This window comes from Podarcis erhardii (genome assembly GCF_964252035.2).
Source record: "Podarcis erhardii genome assembly, chromosome: 4".
NCBI lineage: Eukaryota > Metazoa > Chordata > Lepidosauria > Squamata > Lacertidae > Podarcis > Podarcis erhardii.
In genome coordinates this window covers 79,708,669-79,734,025 of record NC_138508.1, presented here as the reverse complement: position 1 = coordinate 79,734,025, position 25,357 = coordinate 79,708,669, and the positions used below count along the sequence as shown (strand labels likewise).

Below are 25,357 nucleotides of genomic sequence, written 5' to 3'. Positions count from 1 at the left end.
CAGAACGAAACTGTGGTTGCAATAGTGAATCTTACACTTTGCCGAAAAGAAAGCTGGTAGATGTTCCGGGCAAACATGGAACTCGCCGATAAGATGGAAGAGTCGGCAGATGACATGACAGCAGCAGACACTGCCCCGAGGCCAAAGAAGGAGATATACACTGGGCAAAGGTACTGGAGGACGATGGGTAAAATCATGTCAGCTTCATAGTTGTCTTTGGGGTCTGAATCACCATACTCTGTCTGGTTCCAATCTGTAATGCAAGCACACGAGTATTATGACCAGATGAGCACGAATGAAGCTTTGACTTCTGCACTGAGAGAAGCGTTTGGAGCCCTATTTGGAGCATTTCACTTTGGAGAAACTTTTTCCGGGCTGTCCACTGCCAGCGGTGGTTGTGGCCGGAGACAAAAGTTGGGTGGATCGATGGATGTAATTCTTATCTTTGACAACAGGCTACATCACACTCACCTAAAACTCAGGTTTTTACACCAATTCACTTCTCCTTCCAGACAAGCAGAACACATTGTCACTGTTCAAGGACACCTTTCAGCTAGGCAAAAACTCTCAAGGAGGGTGTGAGGCAAAAGCAATGAAAGGTGTTGCTTTGGCAGGAGCAATGAGGCAGTGAAACAACTGAGGACCAGATAAATCGGCCTGGAGGACTATGTCTTGGCCCTCAGTCTGATGTTATCTACCTCTGCATTAACCCTTCTTTTATAAGAGTAGTATTTCCAAGTATGGGGTGTGTGTGTGTGTCCATATCTATCTATATTTATAATCTATCTATCTATCTATCTATCTATCTATCTATCTATCTATCTATCATCTATCATCTATCTATCTATCTATCTATCTATCTATCTATCTATCTATCTATCTATCTATCTATCTACCTATCATCTATCATCTATCTATCTATTATCTATCTATCTATCTATCTATCTATCTATCTATCTATCTATCTATCTATCATCTATCATCATGTATCTGATTTTGGGATGGGATGGGGAGAAGAAAAACCTCCCAAGATCACCCACATATATATACTACTTTATTTTCCAGTTTCTAAAAATACATATAACAAACAATCCCCATATCCCCACCCCAAGTGTGGGTAAGTGCTGAATACAGATGTTCTAAGGCTCAAACTAGTTGCTACATGTATGGTCACATTTAATAAACAATTTGACCCTTAGAAAACCTCGATTCAGCCTTTGCTTGGTAGGTGGCTCAGCTTGGGGACATCCACACATTTAACATGTGATAATATAAATATAAATGTTCTATGCATCTCTCTGTGCTTTAAAAAAGGAACTTCAAGGGGAATCAAATCCAGACTGCAGCGCAGAGGACCTTTCCCTCCATGTCATGGTCCTGGTGGAAATTCCCCCCTCACCTACAAAACTGCTGTTTGTGCCAGAACGGAAGCTCCTATTCATGCCAGTACCAGCTTCCCTGCTGGGTCAAAAAACATCTAGAACAGAAGGGAGGGTGCTAATCACTTTCACCACTCACTGTGGTCCTGATCATTGTCTGAATACTGTATTGCAAAATTGGGATACGTGCAAATTTCTATGGATAGTTATGTTTCATTTTGCATATTGCTTCAGAAAGTGCAAATTCTATGGATTTCCTTTTCAATGAGAACTGAATTGGATTTCTTCGCCATCCCTGCAGTAAGGTCATTCCCTTCGTACCCACTGCTTTAAGTAACGGCGATCTGGACACTCAGTGTACCTGTTGATGCGCCAATGGCACCAATGAGTACGGCAGGCACTGCCATCACAAGACATCCAAAAGCTGCCAGAAAGGATAACACTTGTGCGTATGTAGCAGAAGAGGAAGAGAGAACTCGCTGGAAATATGCTTGCCATGGGATTCCTCCTAACGTCTGCAAGGAAAAATAAAGAAACTCTCCATCATTTCTGGGCTAACAGAAGATCATTTGAGTTCATTTGAATACATGCCAAGCTACTCTTTTATGACTTCAGAATGATTTCACCCAGTATTTAAACCTGTAATCATGAAATAGCTGCACCTGCAGCTTGAAAATGTATTTAAAAACAAATATTGGAAGGGTTTTCTTCTGATGGCAACATGTGGGATTGAGGCAAGAAGGTGTTTGCTCCCATGAAGCTAGATTTGCTCAGGTACCATTGCTTCTTGGCCCAAGTGTCTAGAGAGCAGTATCAGAGGAGAACATTGATGCAAATTTTCAGCACCCCACACTTGCTAAAAACACAGCAGGAAAGGTCACCTCCTCAGTCTTTTAACATCAGGAACACTTGTGCTCTCTTCTTTCTGAACAAAGCGTAATCCCAGAGAGGAGATTCCTTGTAAAAGGGAGATGTGGCAAGCCTCAAGAAACATGGTGTACCCTGTTATGGTGTGTAGAAACTCTCTTCTCGAACACAGCATTCCCCCCCCCCCAAAAAAACCTGCTCATTTCCAGTCTTGTTCAAATTATCTACCAGTCTACTTTCCTTGCTCCCTCATTCTTTTTCCATTCTATCCTCCAGCGGGTGCTGAATGCTGCAGCGAGCTCCTCACATATTCACCCAGTGCTTTTCTAGCTGCACTGGCTCCCAGTAGAGTACAGGGTCAGATTTAAGGTGCTGGTTTTGACCTTTAAAGCCCTTCACGGCCTAGGACCCTTGTACCTACGGGACCGCCTCTCCCGGTATGCCCCACGGAGAGCCTCAAGGTCCATAAATAGCAACACCCTAGAGGTCCCGGGCCCCAAGGAAGTTAGATTGGCTTCAACGAGAGCCAGGGCCTTTTCAACACTGGCTCCAGCCTGGTGGAATGCTCTGTCTCATGAGACCAGGGCCCTGTGGGATCTGATTTCTTTCCACAGGGCCTGTAAGACAGAGTTATTCCACCTGGCCTTTGGCTTAGAATCAGTTTGATTCCCTCCCCCTCTTTCTTTTTCCTTTCTCCTCCTGTGTAGAGGCTGCATCCTAATGTTTTAATGTTGTATTTTAATCTTGTTTTTTAAATTGTATTTTAATCAACTTGTTTTTATTATTGGTTGTTAGCCGCCCTGAGCCCAGTCTTGGCTGGGGAGGGCGGGGTATAAATAAAATGTATTATTATTATTATTATTATTATTATTATTATTATTATTATTATTATCCTTCGTGCCTCCTTCATACGAGATGCTATGGAAACTGGAACTGGAAATTATTTTGCATTAATCACTGTTAAGCTTCTTAAACTTATTCTGTAGCCCAATCTTCTTCTTCTTCTTCTTCTTCTTCTTCTTCTTCTTCTTCTTCTTCTTCTTCAAAATATCTATCAAGTGCCATCATTTTCCTCCTCCTGACTATTGGTATCCCACCTTCCCACTCCCTTTAATTACAGATTCAGTCATCTAATGTACCTCAGTATCCAGCCAATCCAATCATAATAAGAGTTTCCTAAGTCACCTGCAACAGAGGTGTCTGTCCACTTTTTCAAAGCTGCTACATTAATGCATGATAACTGTTAAGTGGCGTGTGGTTTAAAAAGCAGTTATTGAGCATCTCTTGCTTAGTTGGTTTGCAACTGTAGAGTTTGTAGAGTAAAACTGTGAGTGGCAGGCCATGGTTTGTCACAGGAGTGCTCACCAATAAGAGGAAATTGTCAATCCACTTGTAGATGTCAGGTTTTTTAATGTTTCCAAGCCAAGGCTCTTGATAGACAGTGTGTACAGCTGTGTATCCAATATCTGTCACTGCAGGATGGGACATGGCAAATGGAACACTGATCCACTAAAATAAAAGAGAAGCTATCATTCAAAATTGGGAACTAAAGAAATAATGAAGAAATAGCAGCAATATTTGACTAATTAATTGCTCCCTCTTTTTCCTTTTCCTTTTAAACAGTTAACTAAGAAAATACAGGCATTACTTTTTCTGAGTACCAGGATTTCTTTCAACCAGAAATAAAATTTGGCACAGAGCTTAGGTAACAACAGATTCAAATGGAAACATAAAATGAGCATATTGCAGACAAGATATTTTCTAAGCTGAGCCTATAGGGCAGGTGTAATACCTGTCGTACCTTGAATGAGATTGATAAAGACCTGTGCATGTATTGTGTAGGATATTCTCTTCTGAAGAGTGAGGACACACTTCACAGTGTTTTGCAACCAAAACACATACACAAGTTATAAATGAACTAAACAAACTTTAAAAATGATAGACCCAACAAAATAAAAATAATAATTTTCCCCTTTGAAAAAACATCAAGCCAAAATCAAACAGCAATGCAATATCCCTGGAAGATACTTGGGTTCTGATTCTGCTAAGTTTCCAATGGGAAACAATGTGGACATTTCTCTGTGCACCCTTCCCACATGCATTAAACACAAAGTTAAGATGTTGCTCTGATTAATTTTGGAAATAATATCTGTAAAATATAAATGGTCAAAAACATATAAGGTCAAAGCCAGCCTCTTGACTTGAGCCTGAAGCATAATAGGGATCCAGTGTAGGAACAGAGCAGTGGTCTAGTAATCACTCTTGTCAAAAGACAATTGTGTCTACCAGTACTTATCATGGGCTGTGCCACACACAAGTCATTATTAGTAATCCAGCCTTAAGGGTCACAGGGGAATCACAAAGAGTCCAGTATTTCTCAAACTTGAGACTCCAGCAGTTGTTGGACTACAACTCCCATCATTCCTAGCTTGGAAGACCAGTGGTCAGGGATGGTGGGAGTTGTAGTTCAATAACAGCTGAGGGCCCAAGTTTGAGAAACACTGTGGGAACAGTACTAGTATTCAAAATGGAAGATTTGCTATTGGGGTAAGGTTATCCTGTTGTTGTAAAGAGATGGGCACAAAACATATTTGGTTTCTAGTTCTTTCCTGACCAATAGGAGTCAGTTAAAACTGTAAACTTTGCAAAGGAACAAGGCATGTTCTTTCTACACATACTACAGATACTATAATCATAATTACACCTGTACAGTTTGACTGATGAGAACATGATTCCCTCCTTCCACCCACCCACCCACAGAGTTGTGCAGCACCTCTCTCACAATTCAGGCTTAAATAAAGCACTTGCAAGACAACCATCGTTTCAGACACATAAATATTATACAGAAACTTACCAGTCCAAGGAAAATGCAGAACAGCTGGACCACATCAGTATAGGCTACTGAGTAAAGTCCACCCACCAGTGTGTACAAAGTTGCAACTAGGGCAGAAATAGCAACTGATATATTGATATTGACATCAATGATCACACTTATGGTGGCACCTGCAGCAGAGGTTGGGGTTAAGGAAGGGAAACAAACCAATTTTAGAAATACACACCCTTTTCAATGTGTTTCAGTTTCCCCCAGTTTCTAAAACAACACTATTGCTTGCTGGAATCTTTTAAGACAGATTCAGAAATAGTCTAATCCTTTGTAGGAAATGTATACTTTTTGTACATTCTGTAATTTTGTTCATTCTGCAACTATGTCTTTTCAGAAGTCTGAGGTACACGATTTCTTAATTAAAAAAAGTGGTTGCTTCTTGAAAATATATCCATGTGGTATTTTCTCAAAACTACCACTGTCAAGTTGCTCAAGTGCTTCAAAATCTCCACTGGCCATCTTTAGAAGCATTCAGCGCTGGTGTGAAAATTCTGTAGGCCATGCAGGAGAACTGCACGACGCACTATCACCACAAACTATCTTGTTTGAGAAAGGGACACCTGCATGTAGAGTTGTGAGAAGAAAACTCAGAAAAAAGGAAGAAGGAAGATCTGGCGAACCCTGAGCTCTGTGACAACAAAACTCTCCAAACTTGCACAAAGTCATTATGAGGCAAAAGTGTTCGATGCATGCTGACATATTTTACTCAAACTTTAAAGGCAGCGCCAGTCTCTGAGATAAAATGCTAAAGGCATACCTAGAGGGGTAGGCTCTGATCTGCTTTGGGGTTGTAAGTCAAAAGTCTGGGCCAGATTAAACTAAATAGTTGTGCTAGCAGGAGTTAGTTCCTCTGCTTTCCCCCCTTTTCCTCACCTCCATCAGCTGTGTGTGTGTGTGTGTGTGTGTGTGTGGTCAGCTCTCAGAGCAGTGCATTTGGGGTGGGGGAAGAGGGGAGATCATTCTATCAGATATAGAACCTACCCACCCACCCACCCACCCACCCACAGGATCTCTTGAGTTGTGATCTGATAACTAGATTTAGAATTTTAAAAAAATCTAGCCACCCAGAAGAGATCTTTTCCTATGACATTCAATAATGTTATATGGCAGCTACACCTCCTATAGCCTCTCTTTGATGGAGCGTCTTCACACGAGAACTTTCGGTTCTCTTTCTTTGGCACTATACAGTCATGCACACTATGGCTCAATTTCACTGCACTTAATTGCTATGCACTTGATGGCTTGCCGCTGAATAGTGGGGTTACCTGACCCCACTTAAAATGTTGCATTTGAGGTGATCTGTCAGCTTTATCTGTGGTTTTAAATCTGCAACAGTCTTTCTGAGTGTTCATGCACTAAGTGGATTGGAAGGACCAACAAGCTTATACTTGAGTATGTTGCTGTCCAAGGTCCTATCTCAGAGTTGATTTCAGCCATGCATTGTGTTGTCTTAACACTCATAACTGATAAATTCCACCTAGCTCCTAGTCTGCAAGTTGCCCATTTATGAGCCTACCAGGTTGAAAGGCATTCACAGTGCTCGCTTTCACATTGTGAAACCACAGAAAACCTTTATTAAGTTTGAGCTGTGTGGTTTTTTTTAAATAAAAAGAACACATTTTAAATTCCCTGAAAGTTGTTTAAGCCACTCAGCTTCCATCACCTCAGCATGCAGTTATTCTCAGACTCTTGAGCACTTGCAATAAATTTATGGTTAAAAAGTTCCCCATTGATTTCCAGCTAATCAGAGCACAGCTGGAAATAAGGCTGATTATTTTATTTTTAAAAGAGTGCAACACCAAACAACTTTATATGTGCAGTTGATGTGTGTGTGTGTGTGCGCGCGTGCTTTTTAAAGTAGCAAAAGTTGCAAAGGTCACTTACAGTAATTCATCTGAAGGGTTTCCCCCCATGCTAGAAGAGTTATCAAACTTGGTTCTTGCAACAGAATGAAAAACATTCAGATACAAAATTCCACCAGGGACTGAAATTCAGCGATTTCATATAGGATTGCATTGCACATCATTAGTTCAGATTAAAAGATATACAGTGGTACCTCTGGTTATGAACTTAATTCGTTCCGGAGGTCCGTTCTTAACCTGAAACCGTTCATAACCTGCCACTGCATGATTTCTGTTCTCATACTGAGGTAAAGTTCTTAACCTGAGGTACTATTTCCGAGTTAGTGGAGTCTGTAACCCGAAGTGTCTGTAAACCGAGGTACCACTGTCTGTATTCTACATTATTTGATCAGTCCCAGTTCATTGCATGCAGCAGAATTATTTTTTTAAAAAAAATTCCCATGAAATCTTCTATGGTAATCAAAGTACAATAGCCAAACACTAGTAATGAAAGATATCATTGCTGTGTTTTGAGCTCTTCACAACAAAGGCTGAATTGCTAAAAATCAACAAGAGCATTTTCAATTGCAATGTAATCTCTTTAATATTAAAACAAGTTGGGTAGCTAAAGCCTTTCATGATGAATCTTCTCAAATGTTACTATAAATAATAATGGTTCTTTTTTGCAGTCAGTTTTCTGATAAACAAGTATCATCACATGACTAGGGTCACATGATTTTATGGTGAGCATTTGGGTTTAGCTATACATTTCTCTATGCCAGTGTACTTCAGGCTTGAGTTCCAGATATTACTGTTCTTCAGCTCCCATTGTGCCCAGCCAGCTTAGCCAAACATCAGGGATGAGGGAGTTGTATTCCAACAACATCTAGAGACCCAAAGCTGAAGAACACTGCTCTATACCACATGGATTGTTAGCATTTGTATTGATCACTTTTCAATAGTTGTCCTCGAGCCACTGGCTGGATTTCTTGGCTCCATGTTATGACATAGTATTCCTTACCTAATGCAGAAAAGATGGCTGCAGCCCAGAACATTTCTCCCATTAGGGCAGGTATGAAGATAAGCCCTCCCATTCGTTTTCCATAAATTTGCTGAAAGGGGTCCAGCATTGTCACATAGCCTTTGGAACGCATGGGCTTTGCAAAAAACAAACCACCTGAAGCAACAAACATGAGAAAGACAATAGACATGAATAATAGCAAGTGATCTCAGACATGCCTGGTTCCATGTAAGCCCCATCTCCAGTAATCAATCAAAATCTGTGGTTCTGCACAATTTAAATATATTTTTCCATTTAATAGAAGACTTCAGATATTCAGTGGAGCAGTAGTGGTGACTTGGGGTTGCAGTGCTCACCTGACCTCCTGACAGCTGAGTCACTGCTGGGAGGAGAGGGAAATGGGTGAATTGGCAGAAAGGTCAGTGGGGTGCAAATGGACTGGTGGAGCCAAGCCAGTGCATTTGCACCACACTGATCTCCCCACTGCCTTGCCCCACCCCCGTTCTGGTAAGTGGCAGTGATTCAGCAAAGGGGACCATGAGCTTTTGATTATAAGTACCACCTTGAACATATGGGCATGTTTCACAACCATACATAGGCAGATGATTCCTGTTCTTGTCTCTGAGAGAAAACATTGTGTTCACACAGGGGGAAGTGAATGTATCGACTGCAAATTACTTTTCATCTAGATGAGAAGAAGGAAAATCCCTCCCATATTCAAGACTCTGGAACAGTTCCTTCCTTAAGGGCCATTGATACAGACCTGAATGAAGTAAATCATTGCACCATTCAAATTCAGATTATGCCCAATTGCATTCTGTCTCAGGATGCAAGCAAAAATGTTAACATTGTGAAGTGCTGAAAGCATTGAAAAGATTTTGGATTCTCATGAATTCCTTAGTTTGGTGGAGGCAACCAAATAATGATGATGGTGCTTAGCAGTTTTGATGTGCTGTTACATTATTAAGCTTGTGAGTAACATAACTGGTGTCTAAGCACAGACTAGGGCTTTCCCTCTACCCATCATAAACTGTCCAATGCACCATTACTAATTACTGCCAAAGAAATGGCAATCTGGTCATGGGGTTGGCTCTTGTTGCTGGCAGCCTTACTCATCATCACAAAGGTGTACTGAAAAAAAGTACACATCGCAGAGAATACCTATGACAATTGCATTAAAGCTCCCTTCCTCTCCAAGACCCTTACAATGTGTTCTTAAGGAAGACAAGAACAAAGTTGCAGAATATACCTGCAATATAACAGCAGTCTTGTTTAAGAACACATTGCAAGGGTCTTGCTATCACATTATTGCTGTCTTATAGTGCAACAAAAACCGGTCAAAAATAAACCAAAACATTTGTGGCATGACAAGTTACAGGATTTCAGCAGGAAGTTATGAGATTATGCACTGATTCAGGTTGAAGAAGTGTGACTGCCCCAAACAGTGTTAAAAGTGGGAATGGTGGGCTAGCTGGTGGGCTCAGTGAAACAATTCATCTTAGCTTAAGCTTTAACTATACTGTTTCAATTAAACTTGACATTGGCTTGGGTCATAACTCCAGCTTACCTACGACAAGGCTAAGTGCATATCCGATGGGTGCCTGGGCCCAGGCCAGCCCATAGCCTGGTACATACACAGCCTCCGCTGTCCCGTTTATGTAACCACCTCCAACCCAGGTGGCTGAAGAAATGGAGATAAGCGTTAAAGCATGTCATAGACAGGAAAAAGAGAAGCAACATCCTTTATTTGTGCATCAAACACAGAATCGTAGAGGAAAAATCGCATCATGGCTAAAGAATTCATAGTAGATTTACAGCACAGACTCAGCCACATCTACTAAGACATCAGTTCTATTGAATTCAGCAAGGTTTACTCGCAGTTAAGTGGCTTGGTACTGCAGCCTTAGCTACTCTACAGAACTAGAGATAACTAAGAGAGAGAGAGAGAGAGAGAGAGAAGTAAACTGCAGTAATCTAGTACACCCACCCATGTGTTAATCCTGACGTCATTTGCTATTTTATTTCAGATGCATGGCTGAATTAAGCTTTGGCTTTACTCATATGTTTTGCCTGTACACACAGAGGAAATGGCAGCATCTGTGATGTAGCTCTCTCTTGAGCAGCTAATGAGTTGATTCTCAGTGGCGTCTCCATCAAATGGGGGTGGGGGTGGGGGATGTTGAATGCTCATAGGCAGCTCACAGACAGAACAGAACAGATATGTTATTGTTATGAGTTTGGTGGGGGAGGAGTAGACTGTATGCTGAGATCCTTTGCCTGGGTCTCCTTCTAGTTCTTGGAATAGCCAGGCTAGCTTCCTGATGAGGTGATTGCCTGGGTGATGGGCCATTAGGGGGAACAAAGGAAGTGGAACTGTGTGAGATGGCAAATGGGTGGGGCGCCCTCCCCCAACTTGTGGGTAGTTAGAAAGACAAAGCCAGAGTTGAGAGCAGAGTGTAGAGTGATGTAAGCTAGAAGCAAAGCCTGACGTAGTATAACATCATAATATAATGTGGCTTGCTATTCTTCCTGTGATCTCGCTGAAGGCAATTGCGGGTCTATCATCAGACTGCACACCACCACCTAGTTCCTGACTCACTGCGGGATAAAATCCCCACAGACTGAAAGGGATACAATAAAGCATTCATCCAGTACCATGTTTCTGGTGGTTTAGTGATGGATAACAGACATAAACAGAGGTTGTGTGAAGCATGTATCCCAACACTAATTCCGTACATGCTCCCCACAATGGAAGAGTTGCAAGGGGCAAATAATAGCAAAACTCATGTTGCTATCTGCTCTGCTTGTGGTCATGGTGGAGAAGCTTGTTGTGTACTTAGCATGGTTGCCTCTCAGGAAAATGCAATGGAATGGCACAGATGGTCAATGCCGCTAAAAATCTTTTGTGTGTGTGATAGATATATGGGTTAATGTTCTTTATTATGTGAAGCACAGACATGATCTGCTGAGTGATTTTGCCAATTACCAAAGTGCAGAACTGCTGACTCTTCAGGTTGATTTCATTTTATCAGTATTCGGTTCATATCTGAGGTGTTTGGGGGTTGTTGTTTTTTTAAAATCCACTAAAGAACACCATCACCTAGGGTGATGCCTTATTAAGTAATACTCAGATTAGACAGCTTCAAATTAGTGGATTTGTTACATGAGTAGATTGATTTCAGTGTCTTCACTCTGAGTATGACTAACCTCAGAATTCACCCCACGACTTTATTGTTATCTATTCAACAGTAGGATTATCAAATACCAGACCCGCTTTACAGCCAATTTCAATACTTTGCCAAAAACATTCCTGTCAGTGCGAATGACTCCCAAGTCACTTTCAGACAAATTTACTCATCCCTCCCACAATCCATACACTAAGATTATTCCATCTCCCTTAAGCAGTGCTGAACTGCATGCTTACCTCAGAGACTCTGAATAGAGCCCAGGTTTTCTACAAGCCACAGTCTGTCTCCTATCGTTACAGATAGATATTGCCAGAGGCATGCAGCTGTTATCATTATGCCATATAGAGATTCATTGTATATTGTTGTAGTAGTTATTTACAATTCTACCTCACTCTTCCTCACAAGAAGCCCAGTTCAGCAAACATAAAACAAAACAGTTTTTAAAAAATGTCCACCCCCCCAGCCTTCTTTAGGAGCTCATTTCTTACACCCGCAATTGGTGTTTGGGGTATAAACTTAGCAAACGGGAAAAGGTATCTGAATCTGGAGCTGTCTATCATCTGGTTTTAAGAGCATTTGCTAGGGCGACAAATGGCAGAGTTTTGATTTTAATATCAAGGCGGTCCCTCCCCTCCCCTGGTAATTGTAACTCAGGATATTTTAAAACTAGGGAATCTTATGTTGAAATAAAGTTACAAATTCAGTCAACAAAAGGGAAGAAAAGACGTAACAACACAAAAGGGTATGTAATTAAGGAGAGAAGGAAACAGACTGCAATCTTCTGCCTCTTTAAGTCCCGTTTAACACAGAGAGTTGTCTCCAATGCCAGTCTCCTCCTCAGAGCCCTACCCATTGACATTAAAGGACATGACTAATTTAGGTGCATTCATTTCAAAGGTCTACTCGGAATATATTAGTTGGATATAACCCTGTGGGACTTACTTCAGAGTAAACACATAGGATTGTATTGTTATTGATTACAGTCCATGGGGGTCTATTGTGGATCAGCTTCTGGCTTGTGGGGCAAATAGAATACAACAATCTAAGAACAAGCTTGTTGACTATCTTGGGTGCGTAGACAAAATGTGTAGCTGAATTGTAGACAAAAGTATGCATCTGTATTTTATTGGAATGCAATCAATTCCAAACTCAGGAAGTTCATTTATTTTGGAGATGAGATTTTAACTCTTTTTTTAATACTAGGAAAAACGATTATATATGCGGTGCTAGTTAAATGTGTTTTGTTATTCCTTGCATCTAAATCTGTTTAAATATGTTGTTTCTTCTTAGTCCTGCCAGTAGGATTTGTTTGCATTTTGCGAACAGACACATTTAGCTTTGAATCCTTTTCTAAAATTTAGATGTTTTGCATTCCTATTTGTCTTATAGGTATCATTGAACACATTTTGCCACTTTCTAAATATTTATTAACATCACTAATCACAGTAGACAGCTGGTGTTTCTCCTGACGAAACTGCCTGCAAAATTCTCATCATTTTCACGGCTGGCAATCAGTTTTGTTGACAGAACTGCATCTAGTTTCCTTTGAAATGTTAGAACCTTTTATTCCTGGCTGACAAAACACAGATCAGCAAACATCCCCCTGAATGCTATTTTACAATTTGCACACTAAAAACCAGTGCATAATTACTTACACTGCAAAAGTATAAATGCTAGCAGAATTGGGAATTATAACCCTACCAAATATTCTCTTTTCTTTACATGGTGTATGAGTGGGTTCTCTAATGTGGCAGCTGTAGACCCCCTGGAAACCTTAGAAATTCCCATGGCATACACCAAGGTCCTCTTTCCTCCCAAATTTTTTAAAATTTAAGTTATCCAGGGGAGGTTTTTAGTTGTGGAAGCATGGTCTGTTTTTCTGGTCTGTGTTTCTTTCATTTGTGAGGCATGTGTGTGTATGTTTTGCCTATCTGAGGTGTTGTTTTTCAAAGTATCACCACTTTTTCTTCTGTGAAACGGGTATTTTGTGGTGTTCACAACTGTTTCTTAGATTTTAAAATGTGTCCCTGGACCTAAAAAGGCTGGGGATCCCGGGTGCATGGCTCCAGAATCTAACCTTTTAGACAAAGAGTCTTGTGACTCTCCACTTCATCAATGCTAATGCCAAAATAAATTGATTAGCCTTCAAGACTCCTTGTTGTTTTTGCTTCCACAGACTAATGTGGCCGCTACTCTGGAATTTTTGTTCACAATAGGCAGCCTTTCAAATCATGAGCAATAATTACACCTCGAAGTAAAAGGAGAATAAAGGCTCCAATTCTTTAATCAAAATGGTGGAAGAAGGCAGACTTTTTCTTGCTTTAACTGATATACTATTTCCCCTCCCCAGTTACAAATCTGAACCCCAACCTAGCCTGTATTTGAATGAAAATTTCAATGAAATCAACAGGAACTCATTCGTTCAACAAAGTTATGCACTTATTTGCAAATTAGTGCTGGACAAGTTTAATCGTAAACCTGAAATTGACTGCACAAAGAAGGGAAGAAAACACTGAAAGAATAATTAAATTTGGAACTGAAATGGTTTTTCTTTTGAATGAATTATCTTGTTTCTGAAGCAAAGCCCTTTATAACAAGTAGAGTGGGGACATTTCAGATCTCATGCCATTTTGCACCAATCTGAAATGTCACTTTGGCAATTCTTGTAACCGAAGGCCCAGCCACAAACATTTTAAACATTTTGGTGCATGATGACTCACCGTTCGGCTCCTTTGCCCTCTCTGATGATGTCATCATGGAGTCAACGCGGCCTGACATTGTGTATAGGAAAGTAGACGTGTATATTGACCCATCTTTTTCTTCTGATATCTATGCAACATGAAGGCTGCAATCCTATGTGACTCACTTGGGACTAAGTCCCATGACACAGAGTCAGACTTACTTCTGAGTAAACATGTACCAGATTGAACTGCATGAACTACTTAGCTATGTTGGCTTAACTGAAAATATCTTGCCTAAGTTGCTTTGAAGATCAGCATGTGAGATCCCAAATTACAGTATGTGGTTAAATTATAATAAGGCTGGCCCAGTGAAATTCTTTGTGAAGCGCTACTGTAGTTGATGGCTACGTTTGGTTTAGATTTAACTTGGTGCACCTACAATGGCATCTGTCGCATGATATTTTGATCCTTCCCTATATGCAACATGATTGTCCTATTCCTTGCAATATTCAGAAGCTATATACATATGATGCATGCTCTGGCTCCTGTTGGATATTGTGAAGGTAACAGGAGATGTGACTCATTCATTAGCTAGTTTTTATAACAAACAACAAGGGGGGAATATTCTATAAATCATGGTTATATCGACCTGTTCATACTGCATTATTCAGTAAGCCCAGTGGGGTGCATTTTCCAGTGGTGAAAAGAAAACACACAAGAGTACAGTTCTCAGTGTGACTACTCAGAAGCAACTGGTTGAAGCCTTCCTGTCAGAACTATTTATGTGGCATGCAATTTTACTGGCAGCTAAGCAGCACCGTGAAGTTGTGCCCTTGTACGGCGTACATTTAAATTCATGTCAGAGGAAGGATGTAGACACTTGAATAACAGGTAAAAAGAGAGGAACATACCCGTCATGGTAAATCCACCAACCAGCAAGCCAATATCTCTTCCGCCAACTATAATAGCTTCCCTACGATCTCCATCACTACCGCTGTTTTTGGTTTTCCATGCAGCCCATATTCCAACAAAGAGGATAGCCAGGTAGAACACAATGATAGCAATCAGTCCCGCCACATGAAAAGCCATGTTGAAGCCTCTTGACACTTCTCTGGATTGCTATTTCATTAACATGAGAGCTAGACAAAAGGTAATAACATATTATGCATATCAGTTGTACATGGCAAAAAACCCCAACAACCCTGAGTCCATATCAGAAAATAACACAATTGTCTTATCCTACAGTTCATCCTGATATGATTATGCTACTTCAGATGTAACCTGTTTTATGTTTCAGATAATCCACACACATTTCCTAAACATTGTAACATCTCCAAACAAATATTTCAATCTAAAAATCAAAGTGTCTGCTAGAAACTTGGTTGAAACAAAGTCACTTTATTTAAATCTTTCTTATAGATGATAAAACCGAAATGTCAGTTGAAAATCAAAGAATTCTCCATAAACCTCAAGAATATGAAAAAAGCAGCTTAAAATAGTATACAATGGTGAGCATATTTACATTTTTGGTTAAAAAAGAGCCAACGCTTCCTTAACCAAAAACCAGTATCACAAAACAATTAAATTATAATTGCTCAAAGAATGAAGGTCAGAAATGAAGTTATTTCTGCCACTTTTGCAAGCGTAGCTCTCATTTTCATAAGAATGACATTTCTGTCCCTTGAAAAGGTCTGCCTCAAGTTTGCCGTTAAAAGAAACTCATCACTAGAAGATTTAAAGTGTGAATAGAATCCAACAAAATCAATAGCTCACATGAACGAATGACAGAAAAGAGTAGAACTATTATCAACAGTTGATGTACCTTAGTCTGTCTCCCCCCATTCCTTCAGAATTTACTTTTGCTTTCACAGCTAACCTACATTTAACATGGAATCGAAAAGTGCGTTTTTGATCAAAACAAGAATGTCCATGAAAGGTTTTCTGTGTGACATAAATATTTAAGTCTCCGTAAGAATCAGAGTAAAGTATGATCCAATTAGCTGACATAAGCAGGGGCATCCAAGCAGGGCTTAGTAATTCCTTTCCCTCCACCCCATCATTAGTGACTATTTCCTTAGAAATTGTTGATCAGCTTCTAAAGTTTGAGCAAAAGCAGGTTGCCGGAGGTGACATTTGAGTTTACACAGCCAATTTCTAAACTCCCAGACTAGCGTCAGTAACAAGTTAGATTTATTGGATTACTCACAACCCTTGCAAAAACAGGCATTGTTCCCGGCACAACTATCACCTCCTCCCAACTCCCCCTCTTTTGTTTCACTTATCCTCACCCCCAATTCACCTCTTTTTCCAGCAGATATCCTCTTCTCCCTTCTTCCTCTGAGCTCTGCCTCTACTTTCCCTTGATCTGGCATCAAGCAGCTCAATCCCAGCACCTTGTGTTCACCCACAGAGGCAGAGTGTGAGAAGCAGCTTTCCCTTTCTTTAAAGGGACAGGCACAATTGCAAAGAGCTCCAGTCCTACGAGAATTTCAGGCTAGTCGGTACACATCCAGGGTCCTGTGTAGCACAGAAGGGAAGCCAGACATCTTCCTTTCCCTAAGAGGCTGAATTTCCTCACTTTTGGGGAACTGGTGCCTTCCCTTCTATTTCACCCCGTTCCCAATGGTTCTGTGAGACTACAGCTATGGAGGCAGTCAGAGCATCAGCCATTCTCAGTGGGAGAATTACCTAGGGCTCCACTCTCAAGGGAGAAGCAATTCTTTCAGGAGGTGATCAGGAGCAGCAAAACAGAAGGCCCTTGGCCTGGATTAACCCACTACCCAGCCCACTGGCACAGATGCTGTTTCCCTTCTTCTCCCCCTCCTATTGAACCTATGCTCGTTTGGGGGCCTGCGTGTGGTCATTGGATTAAAAGAGGCGATTCTGTTATAAAGGAGTGGGGTGCGGAGACTGCATCCGTCAGAGCTGGGACAAACACGTCACAGGGCAAATGGGGGCTGTGGGGCAGAGATGACTCAACAGAGCGTGATCTGCTACGTGGGGGAGAGAATGAAGAGAAGAGTGGAAAAAGACAATGAGTGTGGGACTGGAACATGAGACAAAATGCCAAGGGGTGAGTTTTAGGGTCCAAGACTGCGCAATCAGGAAAGGGAGACTTTGTCAGCAGTAGAAGTTCCTCTCTCTCTCTCTCTCTCTCTCTCTCTCTCTCTCTCTCTCTCTGTGTGTGTGTGTATTTATGTGTTTGTAACATTGTTCGAAAACATTCAAGCGGCTTAAGTAAAATGATTAGGTTTATTAGATTTTTATCCTGACTTGCCTCCACAAAAAGGAAAGAGTGCTCATATTACTTTTGCTGAATTCAGGAATTTTAACATCACTGTGGGGATTCTCTATTGTCCCAGTAACTTGGCTGTCACAGTGTTTTGCCATAAAATTGCAAAATATGTGGCAAACCATCTCCTATAATTTCCTTTCATTCTCAAAGAATCTATTTCATTTGCCAAGAAGACCCAGTGAAAGCTTGAATATTTACTCCCAGTGTACGAGATAGCAGCTGTGCAGGAGTGTAGGTGCAGAACCTGGGAGCAAGTCCCATTGAGCATAGCAGGACTTAGTTTTGAGTAAATACGTATGAGGTTAAAAAGCCCTTTTAAATTTTGTACTTATTGGTGATGCAGGTGAGCACTGTTCACCAGCTTCCATGTGGGGACCATTGTGGGCCATTTGCCCCTGGTCATCTTCTGAAATGAAAGTTGGTTAAATGAGATTTGGCATTCTATCAACATCTGGAGGGACACAGGTTCCCCATCCCTGCTTTAAGATAGTAAATAGCTCCAGATGGAGCTAAGTATTAGTGACCCCATCATAAAATGAGTGCTTCTACTATCCCAGATTGTTTGGGCATCTTTCTTTGGGTTGTTAGTGTGGGAGATTAACACAGCCAAACATAACAGTACATATTCAGCAGTAAGAAAGGGGTTAAGGATCACAAAGTTCTGTATTGGTAGAGAAGACTCAGATTGGTCGTGACTTCTCACCTTTGGGGAGGGAGGAAGCAAAGGTTGTTTCCTGTTCCTCTCTCTCTCCCCCTCCCTCTTTGAACCATGTCACTTAGCAGATGCCTGAGGCTGAGGCTCCAAACTTCTGTATTTGATAACCAAGAATACCTTACCAATGTTGTTTCTGCTGTAGCATTCAATGATGCATTGGTGAGACCAGTGATTACTGTAAGTAAAGCATTTAAACTTACTTAAGGTTGTAGTCTATTCACTTTGAGATGAGTAGAGGTGGGGAAGCACATTATCAGTGCTTAACACTGGGATATTTACAGGTCTAACAACCTATATTTTCCACACTTTGCAAACGTTGCACGTATTTCTGTTTTAAACTCTACTGGGGTCTGTTTTGGCTAAAGAGTGAGTCGAGCCCCACATTATTTAATTCAGGCAGTCAGCTTTTCTTTTTTTACTTTTGTAGTTTCCCACACAAGTGGGATTTCAGAATTAACTGGCATCCCCCAGTTATTTCCCCAAAGTTAGATCCTTATATATGAATTTCTGTCCATGGCTGATGGACAGGCTGCTGATTTCTAACCCTTCATTTTCCTGCCTGCAGTCCTTGCTTGTGCAAGGGACATTGCTGATCAGGCTATAGGCAGGAAGAGGAAGGTATATAGTGTGTGTGGGGGTGGGCAATCATGAAGACTGTGTGGAGTATGGGCAGAGGAAGCCCATGTCTCATGCAGTTGAATTGTACCTAGTCAGCTCTTAAGAGGGCTCAGATCCAGGCTGCCTGGACAATGGCAGTTTTCAGGTGCAAGGGCACATTATCACCATCGGCTGGGTGAGGACTGCAGGGCCTGCTCCCTCCCAGGGCCTTTTCCAACTGGCCCAGGGGGCGTGGCCCAGGCCCTCTCTCCTGGCTATAAAGGGACTCCTGCTGCAGTGAGGCCTCGGACCATCGGCTGGGTGAGGACTGCAGGGCCTGCTCCCTCCCAGGGCCTTTTCCAACTGGCCTAGGGGGCGTGGCCCAGGCCTTCTCTCCTGGCTATAAAGGGACTCCTGCTGCAGTGAGGCCTCGGACCATCGGCTGGGTGAGGACTGCAGGGCCTGCTCCCTTCCAGGGCCTTTTCCAACTGGCCCAGGGGGCGTGGCCCAGGAACAAACTTTTGGAACAAACTCTTGGGAAGGGTGGGAAGTGTTCTGCCATTGCTTCCCTGTTCCAGGGGTTAATGTGCTTTAAAATGTCCTCAAGCAGTCGGTGGCAATTTAAATTTTTATTTATTTTTTTCTATTGCTGGGGGTGGGTGGGATGGATATTTGGTTGGGGATTAATTTTATTATAATTGTTCTGTTCCTTTTTGTTGTTGTTGTTGTTTTATTGGTTCTGTATAGTTTATGTTTTGTTTTGAAGGGGCTAGATCAGGGCTGCCTGGGAGTGGGGCTCCAGTCATCACGATGGCTTGGACAAGTTCCACAGGGGGGGAAGCACTGGGACATCCGATCTCGGTGATCATGGGCAGGAGGCGGAGTTACGCTAAGACCAGACCATGTCATTACCGAGGAGGCAGGTTTAGTCGTTGTTTGAAGACTATCCCTGCCTCCGGGTCTGGCCTTGACCGGATGGATACTGGAATCAACAGGGGAAACCTACATGACCTGAAGGTGTTGCTGTGTAATGCCAGGTCAATGAGGAATAAAACCACTGCCATCCACGACCTGATTGTGGATGGAGGACTTGACCTGGCATGTGTGACAGAGACCTGGTTGGAGGAAGCAGATGGGCCTGTCCTTGCCGCTGCTTGCCCACCAGGTTTCTCTTACGCACAGCAACCCAGGTCATGTGGGCGGGGAGGGGGGGTTGCAGTGATTTTTAGGAAGTCACTAGCTTGCACCAGGCGTCCTACTGGGAAGATCCAGTTTTCTGAGTGCATGTTCTGGAAGTTGGGCAATAGGGGCAGTACAGGATTCCTTTTGGTGTACCGACCTCCCCGCTGCACCAAGGATTCCCTGTCTGAGCTGCTTCAGGTCGTGGCGGATTTTCTCCTGGAGACACCTAGTTTGGTTGTCCTAGGGGATTTTAACATCCATGCCGACACGACCTTACAAGGGGCTGCTCGGGACTTCGTGGAAAGCATGGCCTCCATGGGGCTGTCCCTGAATAAGTTTGGCCCAACTCATAGTCATGGACATGCCTTAGACCTGGTGTTCACCTCTAGTGACGTGGGTGATCTGACACTAAGTAAAAGTGAAACAAAAGAAGTGCCATGGTCAGATCACTTCCTGGTGCAACTGGACTTCTCCGCGACCCTTCCCCTCTGCAGGGAGGTGGGACCAATTCGGATGGTCCGCCCTCGCCACTTAATGGATCCAAATGGTTTCCAGAGAGTGGTAGGGGATGCCTTATCCCATGTTGATGGCCTTTCAGCTGATTCCCTGGTGGCCCGCTGGAATGCGGAGTTAACCAGGGCTATCGACTGTCTGGCTCCGAAGCGCCCTCTCCGATTGCATGGAGCCCGGACAGCTCCGTGGTTTTCTTCGGAGCTGAGGGCGATGAAACAATCGCTGAGACGGCTAGAGCGTCGGTGGCAAAAAACTCACTCCGAATCTGACCGGACACAGGTTAGAGCTCAACGTCGAGCCTACCAAGTGGCGATAGCGACTGCGAAGAAGACTTTCTTCACCGCCTCTATTGCATCTGCAGAAAATAGTAGCAGGAGACTTTTTCAGGTGGTTCGTAATTTAACGGAACCACCTTTACCACCGGGGCTTTGTAAAGACCCCAAGATCTCCTGCAACGATTTTGCAAAGTTTTTTGCAGATAAAATCACTCATATTCGGAAGGAGCTAGACACCACCGTGGGAGCAGGGCTGGGGCGGGAGAGTGCTAGAGCTCTGTCTGGTCAAGTTGCATGGAATCGATTTCAATCCATTACCCCCGAGGATGTGGACAGGCTGCTTGGACGCGTGAAACCAACCACCTGTCTCCTGGATCCTTGCCCATCCTGGCTAATAAAAGCAAGCCAGGAAGGGCTGGGCGATGGGCTCTGCGGGGTGGTGAATGCTTCCCTCTGTGAGGGAGCATTCCCAGATCCGCTGAAAGAGGCGGTCATCAAACCGCTTCTTAAAAAACCATCTTTAGACCCGGCCAGTATGGCCAACTATCGCCCAGTCTCAAATCTTCCATTCTTGAGCAAGGTGATTGAGCGCGTGGTTGCTGAACAACTCCAGGCACGCCTGGAGGATGCGGACCATTTGGATCCCTTCCAATCGGGATTCAGGCCTCATCATGGGACTGAAACTGCCTTGGTCGCGCTGGTTGATGATCTCCGGCGAGCTAGGGACAAAGGTGAGAGCTGTTTCCTAGTTCTGCTGGATCTCTCAGCGGCCTTTGATACAATCGACCATAACATCCTTCTGGACCGTCTAGAGGGGCTGGGAGCTGGGGGCACTGTTATACAGTGGTTTCGCTCCTTCCTCCTGGGCCGTGTTCAGAAAGTGGTGGTGGGGGATGAGTGTTCAGACCCCTGGGCCCTCACTTGTGGGGTGCCTCAGGGTTCCGTCCTCTCCCCCATGCTTTTTAACATCTATATGAAGCCGCTGGGAGAGATCATCAGGGGGTTTGGACTGGGTGTCCATCAATATGCAGATGATACCCAGCTCTACCTCTCTTTCAAATCAGAACCAGTGAAGGCGGTGAAGGTCCTGTGTGAGTGCCTGGAGGCGGTTGGAGGATGGATGGCGGCTAATGGATTGAGGTTGAATCCTGACAAGACAGAAGTACTGTTTTTGGGGGACAGGGGGCGGGCTGGTGTGGAGGACTCCCTGGTCCTGAATGGGGTAACTGTGCCCCTGAAGGACCAGGTGCGCAGCCTGGGAGTCATTTTGGACTCACAGCTGTCCATGGAGGCGCAGGTCAATTCTGTATCCAGGGCAGCTGTCTACCAACTCCACCTGGTACGCAGGCTGAGACCCTACCTGCCCGCGGACTGTCTCGCCAGAGTGGTGCATGCTCTAGTTATCTCCCGCTTGGACTACTGCAATGCGCTCTACGTGGGGCTACCTTTGAAGGTGACTCGGAAACTACAACTAATCCAGAATGCGGCAGCTAGACTGGTGACTGGGGGCAGCCGCCGAGACCACATAACACCGGTCTTGAAAGACCTACATTGGCTCCCAGTACATTTCCGAGCACAATTCAAAGTGCTGGTGTTGACCTTTAAAGCCCTAAACGGCCTCGGCCCAGTATACCTGAAGGAGCGTCTCCACCCCCATCGTTCTGCCCGGACGCTGAGGTCCAGCGCCGAGGGCCTTCTGGCGGTTCCCTCATTACGAGAAGCAAAGCTACAGGGAACCAGGCAGAGGGCCTTCTCGGTAGTGGCACCCGCCTTGTGGAACGCCCTCCCATCAGATGTCAAAGCGATAAATAACTACCTGACATTCAGAAGACATCTTAAGGCAGCCCTGTTCAGGGAAGTTTTTAATCTGTGATATTTTAGTGTATTTCTGGTTTTTATGGAAGCCGCCCAGAGTGGCTGGGGAAACCCAGCCAGATGGGCGGGGTACAAATAATAAATTATTATTATTATTATTATTATTATTATCCAGGCACTTGGCTCGAGATAAACAGAACAAACAAGAATAATACTACAAGAAGTTGTATTGCACTTGTTTTCTTTTTTGTCACATTAGCCTGGAATCCTAAGGGCATTTTTGTGGAAACAAGTTTCCACTGAAGTCAGTGAAACCTGCTCAAGTTTGCATGCGCAGGACTGGCTGTATAGATATGAAACGACAAAAGTATATATAGCTTCTTGATTACAGCTTCTTGGTTTACATTCCACAGACATTTGTTTTCCCTTATTAAATTTGTGCACTTGTATTGCACACAGGCGTTCTCACAGCGGCTTACAAAAGTAGCTTAAAAATTCAAATGACAAATTCTGCAAAATCCTATATGTCACCCTGTTCCTTACCTGCCATATTAACAAAAGTCTATGTGGCTTTTTAAATAGGATCTTTCAGATGAGACATTCAGCACATTCAGCTTAACTGACATCTGAATAAGTGCCCTTAGAAGAACATCCCTTGCAAACTTCAATTCCTTTATGGTGCAGGCTGCTATGCACCCTTAAATGATGTAACAGATATCTTTCCAGGGGAGTAGACCAACATTTTTTATTTTTAAATAAGACTATGTAACATGGAAAAAGAGTGAAAATATACACAATGAAGGTATGTGGCAGGTGTTTTGGGTCCACCCCCTCCCTTGCAAGTATTCTGATAAGTTATCCTACACAAAACAAGCTTAAGCAAAGTACTGTAGTGTGCTTTCATATGGAGTAGAAGACTATTACCCAAATGAAAGAAGCAACTAAACTGTCTCATTTGCTCTCTGTGAGTTTATGACCAAGAACCTCATCACTATGATATATAGACTCTCTGGGACTCCAGGAGCACACAAGCCCATCCACATCTTCCCTCAAAGCAATCAGTGACTGTTGATTTCTTTCAGAAAGATTTTCCATTTCCATGCCTTCTTTCCCCCCTCCCCCTTCAATTCCAGGCAGGTGGTTTGTCTAATCAATGGCTGGATAATTTCTTTGGGGACTCTGTAGTTGCTTAAAGAAATTGTACTGGGACACTCAAGATGAATGACATCCTGAAAGCCACAATTTCAGTCTGCGGCCTTAGTATGCTTTCTGATAATTCTGCTGTAAAGCATTTCTTAAATTAAGCATCTGCCACCCAAAAAGTTTGTAAACCTGGCTTTAATGGGAAAGCCCACACTAACCGAAAGCCCCATTTTCAATTTGATTACACGTAGTTTGCCATTCCTTGTTTTATATTGTTTTAGTATTTTGAACGTATGCTGCTCTGATCTCCTTCTGGAGGAAAAGTAGGCTATACTTGATAACAAATACAACAATAAGACTGAGATAAGTGCCTTACTTTAGCCATGGCGATTGGCTGTGCAGAGAGACTGATCCTTGTTAGTGTGCACTGCACACTTTAGAACTAAGCCACAAACTCCCCAAAAGCATAGTTAAGAAGAAGCTGGGGTACTAACAATAATTAGCCAAGTCTCCTAACCTCTGCTACAGGTTCACCTGTCACTTATCTGAAGGGTGAAACCCCTGTTCTAGGGTTGACATCTCACAATCTGGATCCTGGACATACCCTTTCACTGTTTACTCGTTCACTAAAGTAGTAGATGAGCTCTACTGCAGCTCCTCTTCCCTATTCCCTCCATGGTCCTGTCATTGGATCTACAGATTTCAGGGTGTGCTACGCAGCAGATGAGGGAAGGAGCAGGAGAAAGCATTGCAAACGGTGGGAGGAGCCATAGCCATTTTGTCTTGTCCTAAATGAGAGATTAAAAAGAGTTCTGCTTGACCATCTGGGTTGTGGAGTGGAAACGTTATCCTTTCCCCATTCAGTCCAATTGGAGTAGTGAGTTGAGAGGATCCTTGCAGTTTTAAGCAAATAGTCCATCCAGCCAGCTGAAGGAAGGACAGAACTGGAATTAGAAGGGGGCCAGCCCCTTCCCTTCATCTTTTGTGATTAACCCTAAATTGATGCTAACATGTTTGGGCTAAAATTGCAAGGAGGGCTTGTGGAGGATTTTTTGATGGCCTTCCCTCTCCCCCTCATTGCTTGATGATCATTGTGGTACAAATGGATGGTGCAGCCATTTTACCATTTTAGCGTATGATGTTTGCCTTGCCTAAAGGCCTCATCTCTTTACATGACAGCTGTGATGCACAGGGCCTCATCATGGGAGCCCAGTTACCTCACTGACATGCCACTCCTCACCTCACTGAAAGCCTAAGGCCAACAGCCAAAACTTTGTTTGGCACATCTTTATATTTTGTTCATATCTGTTATCCAGTACAGTGGTACCTCAGGTTACATATGCTTCAGGTTACATGCGCTTCAGGTTACAGACTCCGCTAACCCAGAAATAGTACCTCGGGTTAAGAACTTTGCTTCAGGATGAGAACAGAAATCGTGCTCCGGCGGCGCGGCAGCAGCAGGAGGCCCCATTAGCTAAAGTGGTGCTTCAGGTTAAGAACAGTTTCAGGTTAAGAAGGGACCTCCGTTATAAACTTAATAAAAATATTATAAAAAAAAGAAAAAAAGAAGGGACCTCCGGAACGAATTAAGTACGTAACCAGAGGTACCACTGTACTGTTCGTTGACCAAGCCCAAAGCATATCCGGATAAAACTTCAGAGGGCCTGCATACATATTGTGTGCTGGATAGAGGAGAGTCCCCTGCGGCTATGGGAAAGCACGCCTTGGTTTAAGAATGCTTTGGTTTAAGAACGGACTTCCAGAACGGATTAAGTTCATAAACCAAGGCACCACTGTATAGAGAGAACAGATTTGCTTATTTAGTTTGTACAGGGAGGAGAAACGTGGATTGATAACATGGATCTGCAATATTGGACCTGGTTCACTCAGCTTTTCCAGGTCTTCTCCACTTGTATTCATTTTTGACACTGTAGACGGAAGTGCCCATAAAGAAGTGAGAC

General features: G+C 43.0%; 1 protein-coding gene across 7 annotated transcripts in view; it reads right to left on the bottom strand.

Moving 5' to 3' along the window:
- Positions 1 to 25,357, bottom strand: part of SLC5A7 (solute carrier family 5 member 7) — a 456,597-nt gene that overhangs the window by 5,267 nt on the left and 425,973 nt on the right. Inside the window, exons 1-8 of one of the 7 annotated variants that reach the window (XR_014155552.1) lie at positions 16,161 to 17,853; positions 14,773 to 15,000; positions 9,560 to 9,673; positions 7,993 to 8,148; positions 5,101 to 5,249; positions 3,612 to 3,755; positions 1,741 to 1,894; positions 36 to 253 (exon numbers count right to left, since the gene is read on the bottom strand). Coding sequence is in view for 6 of the 7 variants with exons in the window: in XM_081858148.1 (XP_081714274.1) it covers positions 36 to 253; positions 1,741 to 1,894; positions 3,612 to 3,755; positions 5,101 to 5,249; positions 7,993 to 8,148; positions 9,560 to 9,673; positions 14,773 to 14,950 (1,113 nt within the window). In the remaining variant the exon portion in view is untranslated. Of the gene's footprint in view, positions 1 to 35; positions 254 to 1,740; positions 1,895 to 3,611; positions 3,756 to 5,100; positions 5,250 to 7,992; positions 8,149 to 9,559; positions 9,674 to 14,772; positions 15,001 to 15,683; positions 16,101 to 16,160; positions 17,854 to 22,796; positions 22,872 to 25,357 lie in introns of those variants that run through there. The other 6 variants (XM_081858148.1, XM_081858149.1, XM_081858151.1 and 3 more) reach the window with 6 other exon arrangements.